The following is a 16,562-nucleotide window of genomic DNA, read 5'->3' as shown; positions in this document are numbered from 1 at the left end:
AATTAGCATCAAGCAGTGTCCATATTTAAGGAAATAATTATCTATTCAAAACCCAAGCAATACAAGGGGAAATGTAATTTTTCATGTCTGCCTAATAATTTAAGAAAACAAACAATGAAATATGGCTTTTAAAATACATACTCCCTTACAATAATTTAATAAACTGTGCTGTCATCTCATAAAGAATCCGAAGGGTTGCTGTGGTGACAAAGATTATCCTTGCTGCTGCTTGATTCTGTCATTTTTCTAAACATGAATTTGTAATATTTAGGATTTATTAACAATGTGTCACATTGATAGAGATTAATTACATGCTTTAAACTGGCCATGTAAGTCTTCTATGATATTACAACCACTTTGTCAACTCAGCAATAAGATATGATGTGATTACTACAAAATTAAAGCTATTTGTCATAAAAGATGAAGCAGAGAGTATCAGAACTCTCATAAAACAACAACAAAAAGTTTCCAATAATCTAATGTGTTTCCTGATTTTAAATACTTTGAAGTTAACAAATAGTTACTATTTTTTCTTTTGTAAATTATTTCAGTTTACCTTAAATTAAGACTAGATTTATTTTTACTGGGAAAGCTTGGGATATAATGTGTCAGAATCTATGTCATCCAGGCTGCAATTTTTATGATGGTTCAGGCTGTAATGGGAAGTTTGTGAAAAGACATAATACTGGGACACTTTGCAGTGTGTAAAAGCATATATACACACACTTGTGCATTAAGAAAATGTACTTCACTTCTAAGAATTTGTGTATGTTTCTTTGTGATGTGGAGTATTCTAATTGTAGCAGAAAATTAGATGAGATTCTCAGTGTGGCTGTCTAAAAAGGTATCTTTTTGTGCAACTTGGTGGAATATTTGTTTGAAGCAAGCTCCACTGCTGATATAGTGTGAACCTGATTTAAATAACCAGCTCTAGAGCCATTGGTCCATGGATATTTTGCAGTTAAACTAGCAGTAATTTCCCTAAATCAAAAGTAATTTTAAAACTTTTTCTTTTTTTATTTTTGAAATAACAAAGATTTATTCTTATTTATTCTTATTTTTTTCAAGAAAAATAAGCCTGTTTTCTGTAGTGAGATATGTAATGTATGGTAGAAATGCAGCAGTGTGAAACATTTTAAAGCAAGCAAGGAATATGTATCTATGTGACTCTGCCTGAAGAATATGATTTATTCATATTCATCTCTGTATGTAGGGTGACTGGTTGAACTGGGTGAGATATGTCTCCACTGAATATTTCAATGCAGAGGAAGTGACTCAGCTTTCTTTGCATCCCCTGAGTCAGTGTTTGGAGGCAGTCTGGAACAGTGGCATGGAAAACTGCTCAGATGTGCCCAGAATTAGGGAGCAATCTTCCATCTATTCCTGTCTTGAACTATTCCTACCACTTATGCTACCTAAACTAGACCATGTAGCCATTTAAGCAAAACAAGTGGGAAAAGTTTGAAAATCCAGCAACAGGATTCTCTCAGCCAATAGAAATAAAATACCCTCACACATTTGAAAGAAAAATAATCTGGGCTCAGATGAAATACAGTAAATCAGTAGAGTATATTTCTCCCTATTCTCACCCTTTGAGGTTCATAGAACTATAAATGAACTCCACACCCAGACTGAAAAGAGCAAGATAAGAAGTGAATAAAAACTTCTTTTAGCCTAATGACATCATATAATTACCTTAGTTATGTTTCCATACATTAGTGGTTAACAGTGACATATTTTATCCTTTGTAACTCTTTATCAAAGTGAAATAATATTCTATCTGAAGACAACATAGCCTGATGTCATAGAATAGTTATGTTTTTGCAAACCACACACAATAATTATTTCAGATACCAAAAACTATACAAAAAAACATTCTGCATTATTTTCAAGGACTTATGTAAATATCTGGGGAGGGAAAATTCCATTTCCTACTGGATTACTTTGACATGTGTATCCTGAGAAAATTACTAATGTTGTAACTGAAATATTTCAGTTGTCTTCAATAGGCATTAGAGTAGCTTCTTAGACCTGAGATGCAATATGTATATCTTTTCCTCTGTTGGATTAATTCTGGGGTCAGTGTTCCTGCTATTTATACCCTGCAGACCACAAGTAACACTGAAACACAAGAAGGCATCTCCCACAGAGTCTAGAGAGATTTGCATTTGCTTTTGTCAAAAACAAATTTCATACAAATTTCATTTTAGAGCAGTTTCCTACTGCAGGAAACATGTGCACAATATGATAACCCAGGCACTCTGCATAGTCCTAATGACTTTATTACACAGCTATAATAAATACTCTTTGAATTTCTACAACTGTGTGCAAAGAGGGCTATGCACATTTGATTTAATTCTGGTTTGCTTTTGCAAAAATTCAACATTTTACCTTTTTTTTTTTTATATTATACTGGTTTTGACATAATAAGGACAGTAGGAAAAAGATTTATATGGAGGTATATAGCAGCAATTTAATATTAATATTACAGCTGAAAAATTTCATTCAAAAGGAATGGCATAACAAGGGCAGATAAATACTGTACCCCTTCTTCCTCTAAGAACACAGTTCTCAGTTTTTTGGTGTACAGCGTGATCAAGTGAGTCATTCTCCTAGACCACAACCCCTAACCTGGGAAATTTTTGTCTCCATAGTTTGTATAGAGCATTGAGTCTACCTTTATTGTGTGTTGGAGATACCAATTCAGTATATGAGCTTTAAAATTTTTTAGAAGATGTAGTGAAAAGAACATTTTTTTTTCCCTTCCAAAGGTAATTTGGAAGACAGAATACTAATCTTGGTAAACCACTCAAGATAAATACAAAAAATATTTAATAAATCATGTTTTTCTGAATCATGACCAACATGTGTTACTGTATAGCTACTCCAGATCAGCAAAACCTATTCTTGCCTTTAAAAGTAGTTGTATGGCTCAATTAAAAACAGAATAATTATTAAAGATACTTAATGTTGTGATTTTTATCAATATATATTGCCTATATATATATATATATATATATATGTATATATATATATAGAACATTGAACTATATTGTATATTACTCTGACTATGCAGGTGATAAAGCCATGGTGCAGCCATAATATTTTAAGCACTTTTAATTATTTTTTTAATATGAGAATGCATCTGATATTTTTGTGTGTGAAACATTATTTTAATCTTTTTAAATATTTACAAATCTGCATTGCATTTTTTTCTTCAGAAATTCAAAAACAGAAAACAGAGAGACCTGAAAAACGAGCACCAGTGAAGGGTAACTGTTTTTTCTGTTTTCCCACATATATTTCTGTAACATACGGTGTCTTTGTTAACTACAGAATTTTTATTTGTTAACTTGGTTAACTACTGCTGTTGTATCATAGGAGCGTTCAAAGATCAGTTGGCACAGACTGCAAATGATCAAAAATTCATGTATACCTTAGCATTAACAAAAAAAATGTAATTTTATGCTTGTGTAGCTAGATTTAAAATGCACATTCATAATAAGATTCTCTTGCCCAAAGTTCTCCAGAAATCTTTTTTTCTACCAAAGGTGCAAGAAAGTTGAGTGTTGATGAACTTCCTCTGGTGCAAAAGGCATGAAGTGTGTTGGGCAAGGAAAAAAGCAAATTTATAGGCCAGTGGGTGCCATCCAAGTTAGGAAGTCATAGCTAAGAGTGAGACAGGTGTGTATCAGAGATAAGAAAAGCTTCCACTTTAAGAACCTGCTCTTTTTCAGACTGTTTAATCTCCTATAACTGGCACTTTCCAAAAATGCACAGAGGAACTGGTTTGGACTGGTTTTCAGAGGCCATATAAAAAAAAGTGTTTTCTGGGATATCTGAAGGTTTTATTTGCCTAACAGAGCTCCTCCATGAAGGCTGGGCCACATAAAATTTCATGAGCATCCCTCTAACACACCAGTACTCAGCTTGATAGTGGTAGGAGGAAGCAAGAAGGAGGCTTATTAAAAAAATTGTGTATACATGTACACCCTCCCTCATGCAATTATATTCATTTCTATATGTATTATTATTGTGCTTTTATAGTATTTTACACCTCTGTAAAATATTTTTATAGTATTTTTCAGCTCCAGTTTTGTGATAATGAGGGTCATCTGGACTGCCTAGAATTGTCTCCCACCTACTTAATAAGTCATGTTTTATCAAAATGAATTTTTTAGGCTACCAGTGGGCAAGCCAGGCAATAATGAACTCAGATCCATTAGCAAGGATCCCAGTTAAGGTGTTTTCAAGCAAAGTAATCTAAAAACACAAATGATGTTGCAATCTTGACCAAAACAGCCTCTTGTGTACCATTTCATCTATACAAAAGTGCATTTCTTTACACAAAACAATATAAGCATTGCAGAAATTATTACAAAGAAATTGTAAGATGCCAGAAAAAAAAGTGTTCAGATGTCATTAGTTAAATTCCATAATTTATGTGCCTGATAATGCAGTCTCTAGTTGTGCAATCAATTACTGAAGCACAATTTTTTTTTCTATTTTTTTTCACATTTTATCCCAACAATGCAACGTGTACATAGGAGGAGCAATGACAAGAAAACTTTCTGTCTGGACTCTGTCTACAGTGTAATAAAGGTGTGAATCCTTAGGGAATTTCACTGCTACCTCCTAAAGTACTTTTCAGGAAATATGTACAAATGCAGTCTTTTATTGTTTTTACAAGAAAAAAATCCAGAAATAAAATTAATATTTTTAATAGCAGGAAGTGGAAAATAAACTTTCTGTCTTCTGCCCAACATGTGGGAACACTAGAATTTTAAAAGTAATTTAATTATATTTTTTAAATAGTCAAATCCTCTGAGTACAAGTCCCACAGTTTGCAAGGGAGTTCAATCTATAAGCCTAATTTTTGAAAGATTGAAGTGAAATATGAGGAACTGTTATAATGAAGAAAAATCCCAGATGGAAGTGACTGAAATTAAAAGATTCAAACGGTATTGAGAACCAGGCAAATTGATGCCCTAAAATTTGTTTTTAATTAAATATTTTGATAAACTACTAGCAATAATGTCCATTTCAATTATTGTAACAAATTTAATCCTGGAAAGAAAAAATACTGTGAGAAATAATTTCACAAAGCTATTGGTCATGCTTAAGAGCCCTGAAATCAAATTATTTCATGATAACGTGTGCATACAAGTACAAGTTCACTACAAATTAAGGTCTTTCCAATTTGGTTTTTGAGGTATTAGTAATTTCACAAGTGGAGTGGCACCTGGACTGCATGACCAGGAGCTTCATCAGCCAGCAGCAGCACAAGGGATTGATTATCTTTCTGTACACAACTGTCCTGAGCATCTAGATATTGTGATCTAGATAGATTTTGCAGGACTCTGAGTCACTGCTGGAGCCTGTTTAAGAAATAGGCAATATAATTGTTATTACTATTACTACCAATAAGAGTTAATTATGCATTTTTTGACAATAAGTAAGAACAATACTAAAAAGTGTGAAGATTATGTATATGTAAATACAAAAGTTCTGTCTAATGGAAGGTCCAATGACAATTTTTGATTTTGATGGAAAACTGATGTCACCAGTGAAATGAATTGCCCTGCCTTTCTGGGAGATAGCTCTAATTAGAACAGGCATTGAGAAGGAATGGGAAAACATTTATTTACTGTGTGGCTTTTCCCAAAATCACTTCACTAATACATTGCAGTTGGAATGAGGCATGGAAGAAAACAATGTAATGATGGGTAATTTGCTGTAGCTGGAAGACAAAGTATTTGAGACAGCTAAATATGCAAATAGAGCTAGACCATACAAATCCTAGTATTCTAGAACGCCACGTAATTTCTCCAAGTTAATAAATTAGAGGCATATTTCGTACACAGACAAATTGTCTAGCCTGATTTCTCAGGGTACAGCTACAGCTACACCTGCATTAGCTTTAAACTGGAGAACATGGTACAGATGGCAACATGGCTGTAGTTCCCTTAAATTATGTATTTGGACTTGGGAGTCTATGCCCCTCTCCAGACCAATCCCTTTTTTTTCAGTGTTCCTTTAGGAAGAATTAAGTTGTAGCCCTCTAAAGTTGCTTTGCTTCCGAATGAAAGCATCTGGGCAGAGATTTAATGCTCTGACTAATGCACTCAAACTTCATTGTATTAGTTCATTTATCTTAACTTTCCTGAGTGTGCTGCTCTGCAGACAAGCACTTAGTCTGTTAGCTGGAGCAAGCAATCTCTGCTTCATGCTTACTGCACTCATCACCTGGCTTTGTACTAAGCAGCAGACTTAAGACTCACCCAGCTAGAAACTATTTTTGCTTCTCTTAGGTACGGAAGTAGTGCCTTACTACACCTCTTCCTCTCACTCTTTCTTTTTTGGAAGGTGGAATATCTTTGTTGGAGAATTTTATACAAGAAAAACTAAATCATGTCCCCTTTCACTATGTCTTCAATTTGATGAAAATAAAATCTGTGATGATGATTGAAATTAGGAAAATCCTCCCACATATATGCAATGCTTCTTATTTTTATTTTTTCTGTGAAGTAGATAGCAACATTCTTATTTTTATTTTTCTGTGAAGTAGATAGCAATATTAAGTCTGGAATGCATTGTTAAATTTCCTTAAAATTTTCCATTATAAGCTTCTATTTTTATTATTTATAAATTTATCACATTCCAGTCGCTTAGGATGAGATTTCCCATGTTCATCATTTTGCCTCAGGCTGAATTTTCATTCAAAGACATGCAAAAATGTTTCAGCAATTTCCAAAATCTAGGTTAGTGTAAATTAGGTTGGGGTGTTATTTTTTTTTCCAATGTTAATAACAATTCAGTCTGAGTTTGTGACTTTTTGGTATTTGCAAGGAAGTCCAAGAAAATTTATTTTAATTTGTGGAAAAATTTTACCTTCCACAATTGTCATAAATCTACTTGGTTTTTAAGTATAGTTATTATTTTCTCTTATGGATGTCACCAGCATCCTAGTACGAAAAGTATTAAAAGAGGTGATCTTTTAATTACTAAATATAGCATAAAGCTAATAAAATGGTTGAATTCAAATTGAATGAACAGTTCTAATTTCAGCATTTTTCAGCTGAAGAGTAAGTAGCCTTAAAAACATTTATATGCTTGTGCTCTTTTTCACCTTTTTTTTTTTTTTTAATGTGGAATAGAAAATCCAATCAACTCTATTTTTTTTTTTTTCACAGAAACATGGCAGTATGGCCAGACTAGCTAATTCTAAAATTGAATACGTGCACCTAGAATTATGGGCATGTATTAAGCCCTTGAAAAATAAAAATATATCCAAGTGGAAAACTGGAAAAGATCTGTAGGCAGTGATGTATTTTGTATTATAGAGCTTTTATAACTACATATGAAGTTGAACATGAAAATATTTCGGGGGAGAGTTAATATGTTAAGAAATATCAGATTTAGACTTGTTAGAACAAAACCTTCAGTGCATTTTGTTGGTCTTGTGACTGAAGAGTCAAAAATGGCCAGTGATCACAGCCCTGAAACATGAATACTTTGAATTTTGGCAGCACCTGCCCTTCCCAAATAAGGGAAGCTGTAGCTCTGACAGTGCCCATAAGGGGTAATGATAAACATTACAATCTGAGATTAGCAACCTCTGAGTCTCTGGGGATATCAACACACAGGATAACGCTCTCAAACTAACCAGAGATCACCTTCAGCCTATAACTGGGAAGAGAAAAATAGCTTATGCTTATGCCAGCCTGGTCTCTGCTTATCCACATTCCAGGCTCCCTGCCCAGATACATCAAGTTACTTTTCTTTCTCAAGAAGGGGCCAGCTGATCCCTTCTTCATGTTTTAAACTGTAATCCACACAGATATTAGTACTTCCTTGTATTTTTGCTGTTTGCATAATTTTGAGGATGTGAAACAAATTTAAATTAGATATTTTTGGTCCACTTTCAGGTCTACTGACATTTACTTCAGTTAGTGTTGTTCAAGGCTCATTTTATGGGTTTGCTGTGTGGGTATGGGTTTTGTTTGTTTTGATTTCTTTTGGGGTTTTTTTGTTTGTTTTCCTGTTGTTGTTTTGTGGTTTTTTTTCTCAAATCATGAAATAAGGAAATATTATTGAAAAACTACAATAAATTTTTAAAGTACACAATAATCCTTCTTACACAAGTAAGATGCCCTGTGGATAAAAAAAAAAAGCAAACTTTCTGATTATCAATTTGTTCTGTATAGTTCAGCTGTATTTTTTGGCATCAAGACTACAAGAGCTTTTGTCTGAATATGCAGAAGCTCATGTTTCACTCACATTGACCATCACAGAGCCATTGTTTGCAAAACTCTACTGTTGGTCCAGCCAAAACTGATAAAAGTGTTTTGCAAAGAGACAGCATCTGCTAATACAAATGCAAGATGTAAAGCATGCTACAATTTCTGCAAAAAATACTCAGCTGGGAGAATGATTTTTTCTTGGTATGCTCCTAGATGTGCTAAAGCATCTGAATGATTTGCAGTCTGTAATTCCTTCAATAATACATTGCTGGTGCTGCTCTTTCCTTCACAGCCTGTTTTTTTTAGTGTAAATTTGCTGTCCACATTCTTTAAAGGCTTTGAAATATCTCTGCTCAGTCTTTTGAAATATCTCTGCTCAGTACGGCTGTTTGTTATCACAATAATTTACTTGTTGTGGATGAAAATGAGTTTTGGATAATCCAAGCACATATAAACCATAATGAATTTACCAAATGTTCTGAATGATTTTTCTTAATGACTACAACCTGCTTTTTAATGTGTAAACACTCAGCCAACAAAAAAGTGCTTGCACTTTTGTGAAATGAAATTCACTGCAAAGCTGGTGAAAGGAATGGATACAAAAGCATAATGTGCTTGTTTATAATGCTCACTGTCTTCTAATCAGAATTTGTTTTACTTTTTCCCAGAAGCCTAGGTACAGCAAAAAATAAATATTTCCCTGAAATTACAAAATGCTAGTCTTTTAGTAGTATGGGTTTACTAAGAATAATATCATTAGCATGTGGGATTGAACCACTTCATAACATGGTCTGAGACCTATGTGGGCAAGAGAGTCTGTAAGGACTCGTGTTTGCCTGCCTCTTGCAGGGCATGGAGTCGGCTGTGTTTTGAACAGCTGCTCTTCCTGAGGTTACACTCTGATTAAAAGAGATGTTTTCTTGTTAATCCATCCTGTGATGGAAGTGAGAGCTAAAAATAAAGAACAAAATAGCATAGAAAGCAGTATGCTGGCCGGTTTTTTGTTAAGAATAGAAAGCAATGCTGTCAAGGGCTGAAAATAATTTCCTCTGTCAGAAATCTTAGAGTCAGAGTGGTTGTGTAATGGGACCAAAAGAGAAAGGACAGATTAGATTGAGGTTGCTGAATAATCACTTTCAGAAAAATTTAGTCTGATATCTGAAGGTTTATTCAAGGAAAATTTTTCTCTTGGGCCTGGAATTAAATGTGGACATTCAAAAGATCTATACATCATCAAGTATCTCCGACTCAGAGCTAAAATCCATTATTTGGGTTTATGAATGCTTTTCCTTCATCACTTTCATGAGATAATAAGTGTGCTTAATACATCTAGATTACAGATTTATTGTGAGCTGGAGTTTATTTATTTGTTTATTATTTGTAGCAATACACAGAGACAAACCTGAAAAACAAGAAAAAATTGAGAGGAAGGAACCCCCAAAGGGTATGTATTCAGCTTTTGATATTCCTTGCCTTTTTATCAATGATTCAAAATAGTCTGATCTATTGACTCTTAGACTGTTCTTGTAAATCCCAATAATGTTTAAAGATGGAGGAGGTGTTGTGAAAGCCAGCTGGAAGGAGAATGAGGTTTTTAAAACAATTTGAATTCATCAATGTACAGAAAAGCTGAAATTATATTCAAATATTAATTAGTAAGTCTTTACTGTACTAGTAAGTTATGTAAAAAATGGCCTAGAACACAAATAGGTGTACTTTTTATTCTTTAATAAATCCAAGCATATTATTTGCTCTTGAGAATGCTTCACACCAAAATGTAATTAGTAAATTATAACATACTGGAAATGGTCCCTGTAGACATTCTGCTATGAAAATCTGCTAAAAAAAAAAAAAAAAAAGTAAAAAAAAAGAAAAATAAATTCCTCCAGATTTTCAGAGACACGGGGGAGCAGTTTTAGAGAGAAATTTATAATTTCCTGGTGTTGTATGCCAGCAACAAATTACAGATCTGTTGTAGGAGTCAGAATCAGGATACTGCTTACTCTCCACCCACAGCTCATGAGTCTCGTGAGTTAGCTCTCAGTTACAAAAGCCACCATTTCCTTTCATGAGGATATTTTAGCAAATTGGAATTTTGGTGGAGTGCACTGACTTGTCAAAACACTTTTAATTCTTCTGAGAACATGTCTTTTGTGCTGACTTATGGCTAATGAAGTCTTGGGCTGGAGGAAGAAAAACATTATGGAAGAGCAAGCAGGCCAATGATCATAAGTTACCAAAAAAAGAAAAGGGAAGACCCAACATCCAGCCAGAGCAGACTTATTCAGGCCAAGAACACAAGTGAAGGTGAACCTCCTGAAAGCTGTGCTTGACTAGGCTTTTCTAACTCTCTCTCACTGGAGCTTTTCCATTTCATATAAGTAATTCAAAGTGCCTTGAGCTAATAAGACTGATTTTAGAAGTTAATGGCAAGCATAAAAATTGAGGTGCCTATTAGAATGAATGTTTATTAGTAGAAAACAGAATGGTGATAACATGGGAAACTTTTTCTGTGGTTTGGAAAAATGACAAAGCAAAGGAAATAATGTTCCATATTAAAACATGAATTTATCTTTAAGACTTCTGTTATAGTGTGAACCTGTGGAACTCTTCAACTTGATTTCACAGGAGAACAATATTTACTGTTTTATTAAGTTTCTTAGAACAAGGAAAAAATTATCCCAGGCAAACTCAGAAAGCCACTGGAAAAAATTACAATTATACTTTCTTATCTTGCCATAAATCCTATTAATATTCTGTCTACCTAGTGGTGTTTTTTCTTGAAGTGAACTATTAGTTGTATTTTGTGAACTATTGTCAAAATTGCTATGGAAGCACTACTGTGTATAGAGATTCTCTCTATTCACAGTGCTAATAAACATTACTTTCAGACTGTACATTAAATTTCAAAGCTAAGACTATGAATGTGTGTCTTTTTAAGGTCCATTTCATTATAGTGTGACTGGGAGACTAGAGACTGCATCCCTGTATTTTTGCTGCTTATTGTCTACATTAAATACAGTGCCTTTTCAAGATCGAGATAATGGAGAATATAAATAGCATCCTATTCTAATCTATAATCAACTTCTGGAATGAACTTTAAGAAAGTTATTTAATGACACAGAGAGTAAATAGAAGTGTCTCAGTCACTTAGCAGTGTTTCGGTCAGAGATGTCAGCCATATTCTCATGTATTTCATCACTATATTGCTTAAAAATGTAGAAGCCTGAATATTGCCTACTACTCTTCTTTTGCATCCAGTTACAAATGGAATTTGTACTGTAAAAAAGTTTTCTTTTCTCCTCATGTTAGAGAAAAGGAGTTTTACTAAATTTGGATGAAATCTCCACAGGAGTTAGACTTAAGCTAGCCTTCCATTTTCATAGCTGTTCTTTCGGAAGTGCTCTAAAACTCGCACGCTTCTTTTTCATTTTCTGGAATATTACAGTGTAAAATCCTAATAAAAGCAAGTGGAAAATGTTCTGTGAACGAGTGGATAGCATAATGCAGTTTCCACTGTCATAATGTTAGTTTTACTTCGCACATACTGGGTATCTAATTATGGTTCTGGGACCATCATTGCCAGGGACTGATCTCAGCTAGTGTCCATGACTGTATCAGTATCCATTACTAACCATCCATATCCATTACTGGTTACCCGTTTCAAGCCAGCTGGCAAGTCACAGATGTATACTTATGTGATTCTCTTATGCTCCGAGACTGATTCCAGGATTTTACAACCTCTGTCTGACAGAGTATGGGGTGGCCAAGGTGAAACCCTCTTCCTAACACAGGCAGCAGCATTTACTGTGAGCTGTGCCTTAGTAACAGACAGTTTTCTTGGATTCTGCAGGAATTGACAGACAATTGCAAGAGATGATGTTATGCAGCAAACAGCTGAGGCATGTTACCATGGCAGTAACTCGTTAGCCAGAGCTGGCTGCTTACACGCCTGTAGTATGAGGTACACTGTAAAAATATGCACGGGGCAGCTCAGCAGTAACACACTCTGCCACTTAGCATCCTAAGGCTTATCTTGGTGAAATTGTTTTGAATTCTTAATTTTTCTACTTTTTTTTTTTCTTTTGGATACATATAACGCCTTCTTTCTTTCCTAGTGACAAGTAAAGACAAACCGGAAAGACAAGAAAAACCTGAAAAAAAGGAAAGGCATGCAGGTAATTATTTAATGTCAGAATTTATTTTACATTAGGAGGTACCCAAAAGCTAATTCTCTACTCAATTTCCATTTATGTACCCCTTTCATTGGAGAAAAAATTGTTATGTAATATTATTAATAAAAGTAATTAAATAATAAAAAATTTGCAGTCTTACGCAGTAACATTTAATGTTCCTTCTGATTTTTTTTGTTGGTTTGTTTTTTTTCTGGGAAGGGAGATAATATATTTTGTACTCTCGATTAGTATAATTTCATGATAATCACTGAGTATTTCCAACACTTGCAATAAGAATGGTTGCTAAGACGCTATGGTCATCCCAGAAAAAGACACCTGACAGCCCTTTCATAGAGGTAAGCAGGAAGGCCATGTGGAAAAAAAAGCATTTTAAATAAAATACTGCACAGGGCCGTTGCATAGCCATGGAGTAAGCCAGAACTAATTCTTTCAATGGTTACTTGCAATTAAGAGGTATCAAGTACTATTTTATCTTCCCCAAATCTTACTTTCTTTTTAAACACCAGCTCCATGCTCATGCATGCATTTTTGTGTTCCCAGGATAATCTCATACATCGTACTCAAATAGGGAACTGCATGTTTTCACACATATGAACCCTGTAGGTCACCTCAGGGCACATCAGTCCATGCATATATCTGTTCTGTACATCCATGGACAAGTTCTTGTGCACACATTAATCTCCAAAAATTACCAAATCAGAGCCCACACAGGAAAATATTTCAGATTACCCACCCCTCTGTGACTACTGCACAACTTGGGTGTATTCTCAAACATGAGTCAGAAATCTAGGAACTGCAGAGTTCCTAGTTAATTTCAATTTGTAAGGTGGAAATTAAAAGCAAACAAAAAGCCCCAAAGAACATTAGTTATAACGTCACTGCAATTAGATTTGTAATTAATTATAGTGCTTAATCATTCATAGCTGGAAAAACTGTTAGTTGTTCTGTGGAGTTCAGAAAATCCTTCAGCAATTAACCAAAGTAATAAATGAGAAAGCTGAAAAATAACAATAAACCAAAATAAATCAATAAATTAGAGGATATAAATATATTAAAGAAAGAAAAAAAAAACCGCAATATAAATAAGTATGACTCTTCTTGACTATCTTCTTTCATGGGAATACACTGGCTACTCCTCCAGCCAATGGCAAAAACCTCAGTGATGGCAGATGAGATTTTGAAAGTTCCAATCCCTTGTTTTGGCATCAACAACAAACAGCAGCAGCAGAATCAATCTTTCTCATTCTTTGCATACATAACCGTAGTGCTTACTTGCATTTCTTGATCATTTTTCTCATTTAAATGCAACTCTTTTTTTTACTGACCATTAAAATTATTTGTTTTATTTCTAGCTGTTCACAAAGATAAACCTGAAAAGCCAGAAAAACAAGAAAAGAAAGCACCGTCTAAAGGTATTGAGGATCATCATTGAGAGTTGTACAATTTAAGTACTTGAAATCTTGGGAGAGTGTGGAGATAAGTATTTTAAGTACAAAGCTCTTCTAGCTCATATTGAACATTTTTTGGATGTTGTCTCTTTTGCTTGAGTAGGTCTTGATCAGCCTAAGTCTTGCTCAGCATATTTTTCTTTGCTTTACTCTCCTGTTCTGATGCACAGAGTTTATTACAAATCATTCTTACGCATCTAAAGAATGAAACCTATGACTATTTTCTTTGCATTCCCTGAAGCCTTTTTCTCCACCAAGGGATTTAGTAATTTACCTGCAAATAAGGTTTTTCTTATGTATTAGTTTTCAACCTGATGTAGACCTAGCACAAGAGTATTTGCTATCTCTCAGTCTGGGTCTTCCATCATATCCAAAAATAGACTTTCATTTTCTTGCCTTTATTTTTTTTTTTTCAATAACATTTAATTTCAGTATATGATTTGCACTGTCTTCTATGGCAGCAGTGGCTTTGGTTAGGATTTACATATCTAATAATTATCATGTATATTCTGAAGCAATGTCATGGGTGTGTGAGGAGTAATTTTCATTATTCTTTTGACTGATAATTCCATGTTTGGCTATGGTTAGGACAGGGGAATTTAAAAATCCAATCACCTTGCCCTATTATGCCATCTTTTAAAGACTTATATTTATCATTGCTTTGCATCTGAATGTTTTTCTCTGCGGTTAGATATTTCTCTGTGGCAGAGAAATATATAAATTATTTCTATAATGAAGTTCTGTTTCAGTCTTTGTGTCTTTTTATTTTACTCAGTTGACTCTTGAAGAAATCGTATGCAACATATATTCGTATCAGTTTGTTATGGTGTTGAGATTAATCCCATTATGTTGAGATGCATGAATTAACTAGGTTTACTTTGAATATGTTCAGACAATATGGATACAAATATACAAATCACCCTTTTTTTGACTTGATCATAGGAGCAATGTAAAACAGAAAATAAAAGTGAAGAAAAAAAGAAATAAAGCAGAATGAAGACTTAAAGCTTAGAAATCTTTGGAGGGTAGCCATTGTCTCATATCTCTTTTACAGGGATATTGTTCATTTTTTTCTACTTTCAGTGTATAGCTTGAAAGTATGGGATTTTTTTTCATAAAATGAAATCATGAGGAAGTAAGCCAGAGAAAATAAATGCCCATAGTGTCTGTGTTGATTTAAAAAGCAAATAACTTCCAAGAATCACTGAGATAGTCTTAATAAGCAGCCAGCCTCTTTACCCATTTATCTTCTGCCAGCTAACCAAATAATCACTCAGAGCCTTAATGTGTTTAATAGCAGCCATGACTCCAGTCACTGGCTGGAAAATTTTATGAAGAATTTGGACAAGGCAGCTGTGGAGCTTTGTGGCTGCAGTGTGACATAGCCATGCTGCCCTCTCTTGGGTAGTTTCCCTGCCTTGAGCCCCTATGGCATAGGGGCATCAGGACAATTCTCCTCAGCATGTCCAAAGATGCATTTCTGCCAGCAGTGTGTTGCTGAACTTTCCATTGCCAGGCCCACCTCCCTTTTCTCAGGGGTCTGCTCTAAACTGGATTAGCTACCAGCAGTTCTGAGGGACTGTTTCAACCTCTTGCAGTCTCTAGGAATGAAAATATTTAGGTTCTGGTCAGCTCTGGGGAATGGACATACTGAAAACTGTATGGCTACTTTCCACTGAGTCATCAGATTTTCTTTATGCTCATTATAAAGACTCAAGGTAATTCTTCAGACTCTCATAAAGGCTCCAGAAAGCCTCAGTGGTATGAGGGTTTTGTTTTTTTAAAACACATAATCTAAGAACATCTTAAAAAAATAAAACCAAGACTAAGTATCAATTGTCTCTCGTACAGGCTGAAATTCCAGGATGGAATTCATTTAGAGAGGATGTTGCTCTTATGTAGTTATCAGCTGAAAGAAGTGTAATTAATTCTCAAGGCTGGTTTGTTCTAGTGTTCTGTCTGGATGGTGACCAGGAGGGCAAAGATAGAGGTCTGCATAAATTTTAACAGCCTTTCTGAAACACAGTTGTGTGTGTGTTTGCACAGTGTATCTTATGTAGACATGAACTCACTCAAGCTGGGCTCTCAAGTGAACACCGGATTTATGGCTGTGTTTGTTGACAATGAGCCCAAGCTAAGAAAAACACCTTTCTGTAAGACAAATACAGCCACATGGCTTCCTGTTGGCTGGAGCACAAGGCCAAGTCCATGTCTGCTCGGCACTTGACGTGAGCAAGTTTGTTTCATCTGGAATATGTAGTAAAAATATTCCCTAGGAAGCGTCGTATCTGTGTGACTTATTTGTCTTCTGGTAAAGGGGCCTAAACAGATATTTTGAATTTTTTACCCTCCTATATGAATCTGAAAACAATTTCCTGAAAAACAGGAATCAAGGAAATGTGAAATTTCCAGTAGTTATGTTGTGGTTTGGCAATATTTTCTTGTTCTTTGCGAGATTTTCCCCTAATATACAGTTGTTTTTATTTCTAGTAACTCAAAAGGATGTACCTGAAAGACATGAAAAAGCTGAAAAGAAACCTCCTCCCAAAGGTATCTATTTATCTGTACTACAGTTTTTTAACATAAGTTGACATTGAAATGCACAAATTTTCTTTTATTCAAGCAGAGATTGTAAATGTGTGTGAAAAATCAACTGCATGAAAATAAAATGAAAT

At 34.5% G+C, this 16,562-nt stretch overlaps 1 protein-coding gene across 32 annotated transcripts in view; it reads left to right on the top strand.

Moving 5' to 3' along the window:
- TRDN (triadin) overlaps positions 1-16,562 on the top strand; it is a 228,023-nt gene that overhangs the window by 61,405 nt on the left and 150,056 nt on the right. For 30 of the 32 annotated variants that reach the window (XM_085576497.1, XM_085576514.1, XM_085576512.1 and 27 more), the window contains 5 exons: positions 3,222-3,272; positions 9,628-9,687; positions 12,362-12,421; positions 13,792-13,851; positions 16,378-16,437. In XM_085576497.1, the coding sequence (XP_085432623.1) occupies positions 3,222-3,272; positions 9,628-9,687; positions 12,362-12,421; positions 13,792-13,851; positions 16,378-16,437 (291 nt within the window). The remainder of the gene's footprint in view (positions 1-3,221; positions 3,273-9,627; positions 9,688-12,361; positions 12,422-13,791; positions 13,852-16,377; positions 16,438-16,562) is intronic. The other 2 variants (XM_085576513.1, XM_085576507.1) reach the window with 1 other exon arrangement.

This window comes from Lonchura striata, chromosome 3, assembly GCF_050655825.1.
Source record: "Lonchura striata isolate lonStrDom1 chromosome 3, ASM5065582v1, whole genome shotgun sequence".
NCBI lineage: Eukaryota > Metazoa > Chordata > Aves > Passeriformes > Estrildidae > Lonchura > Lonchura striata.
Note: the sequence above shows the minus strand (reverse complement) of the source record. Positions and strands in the feature narration are given on the sequence as shown.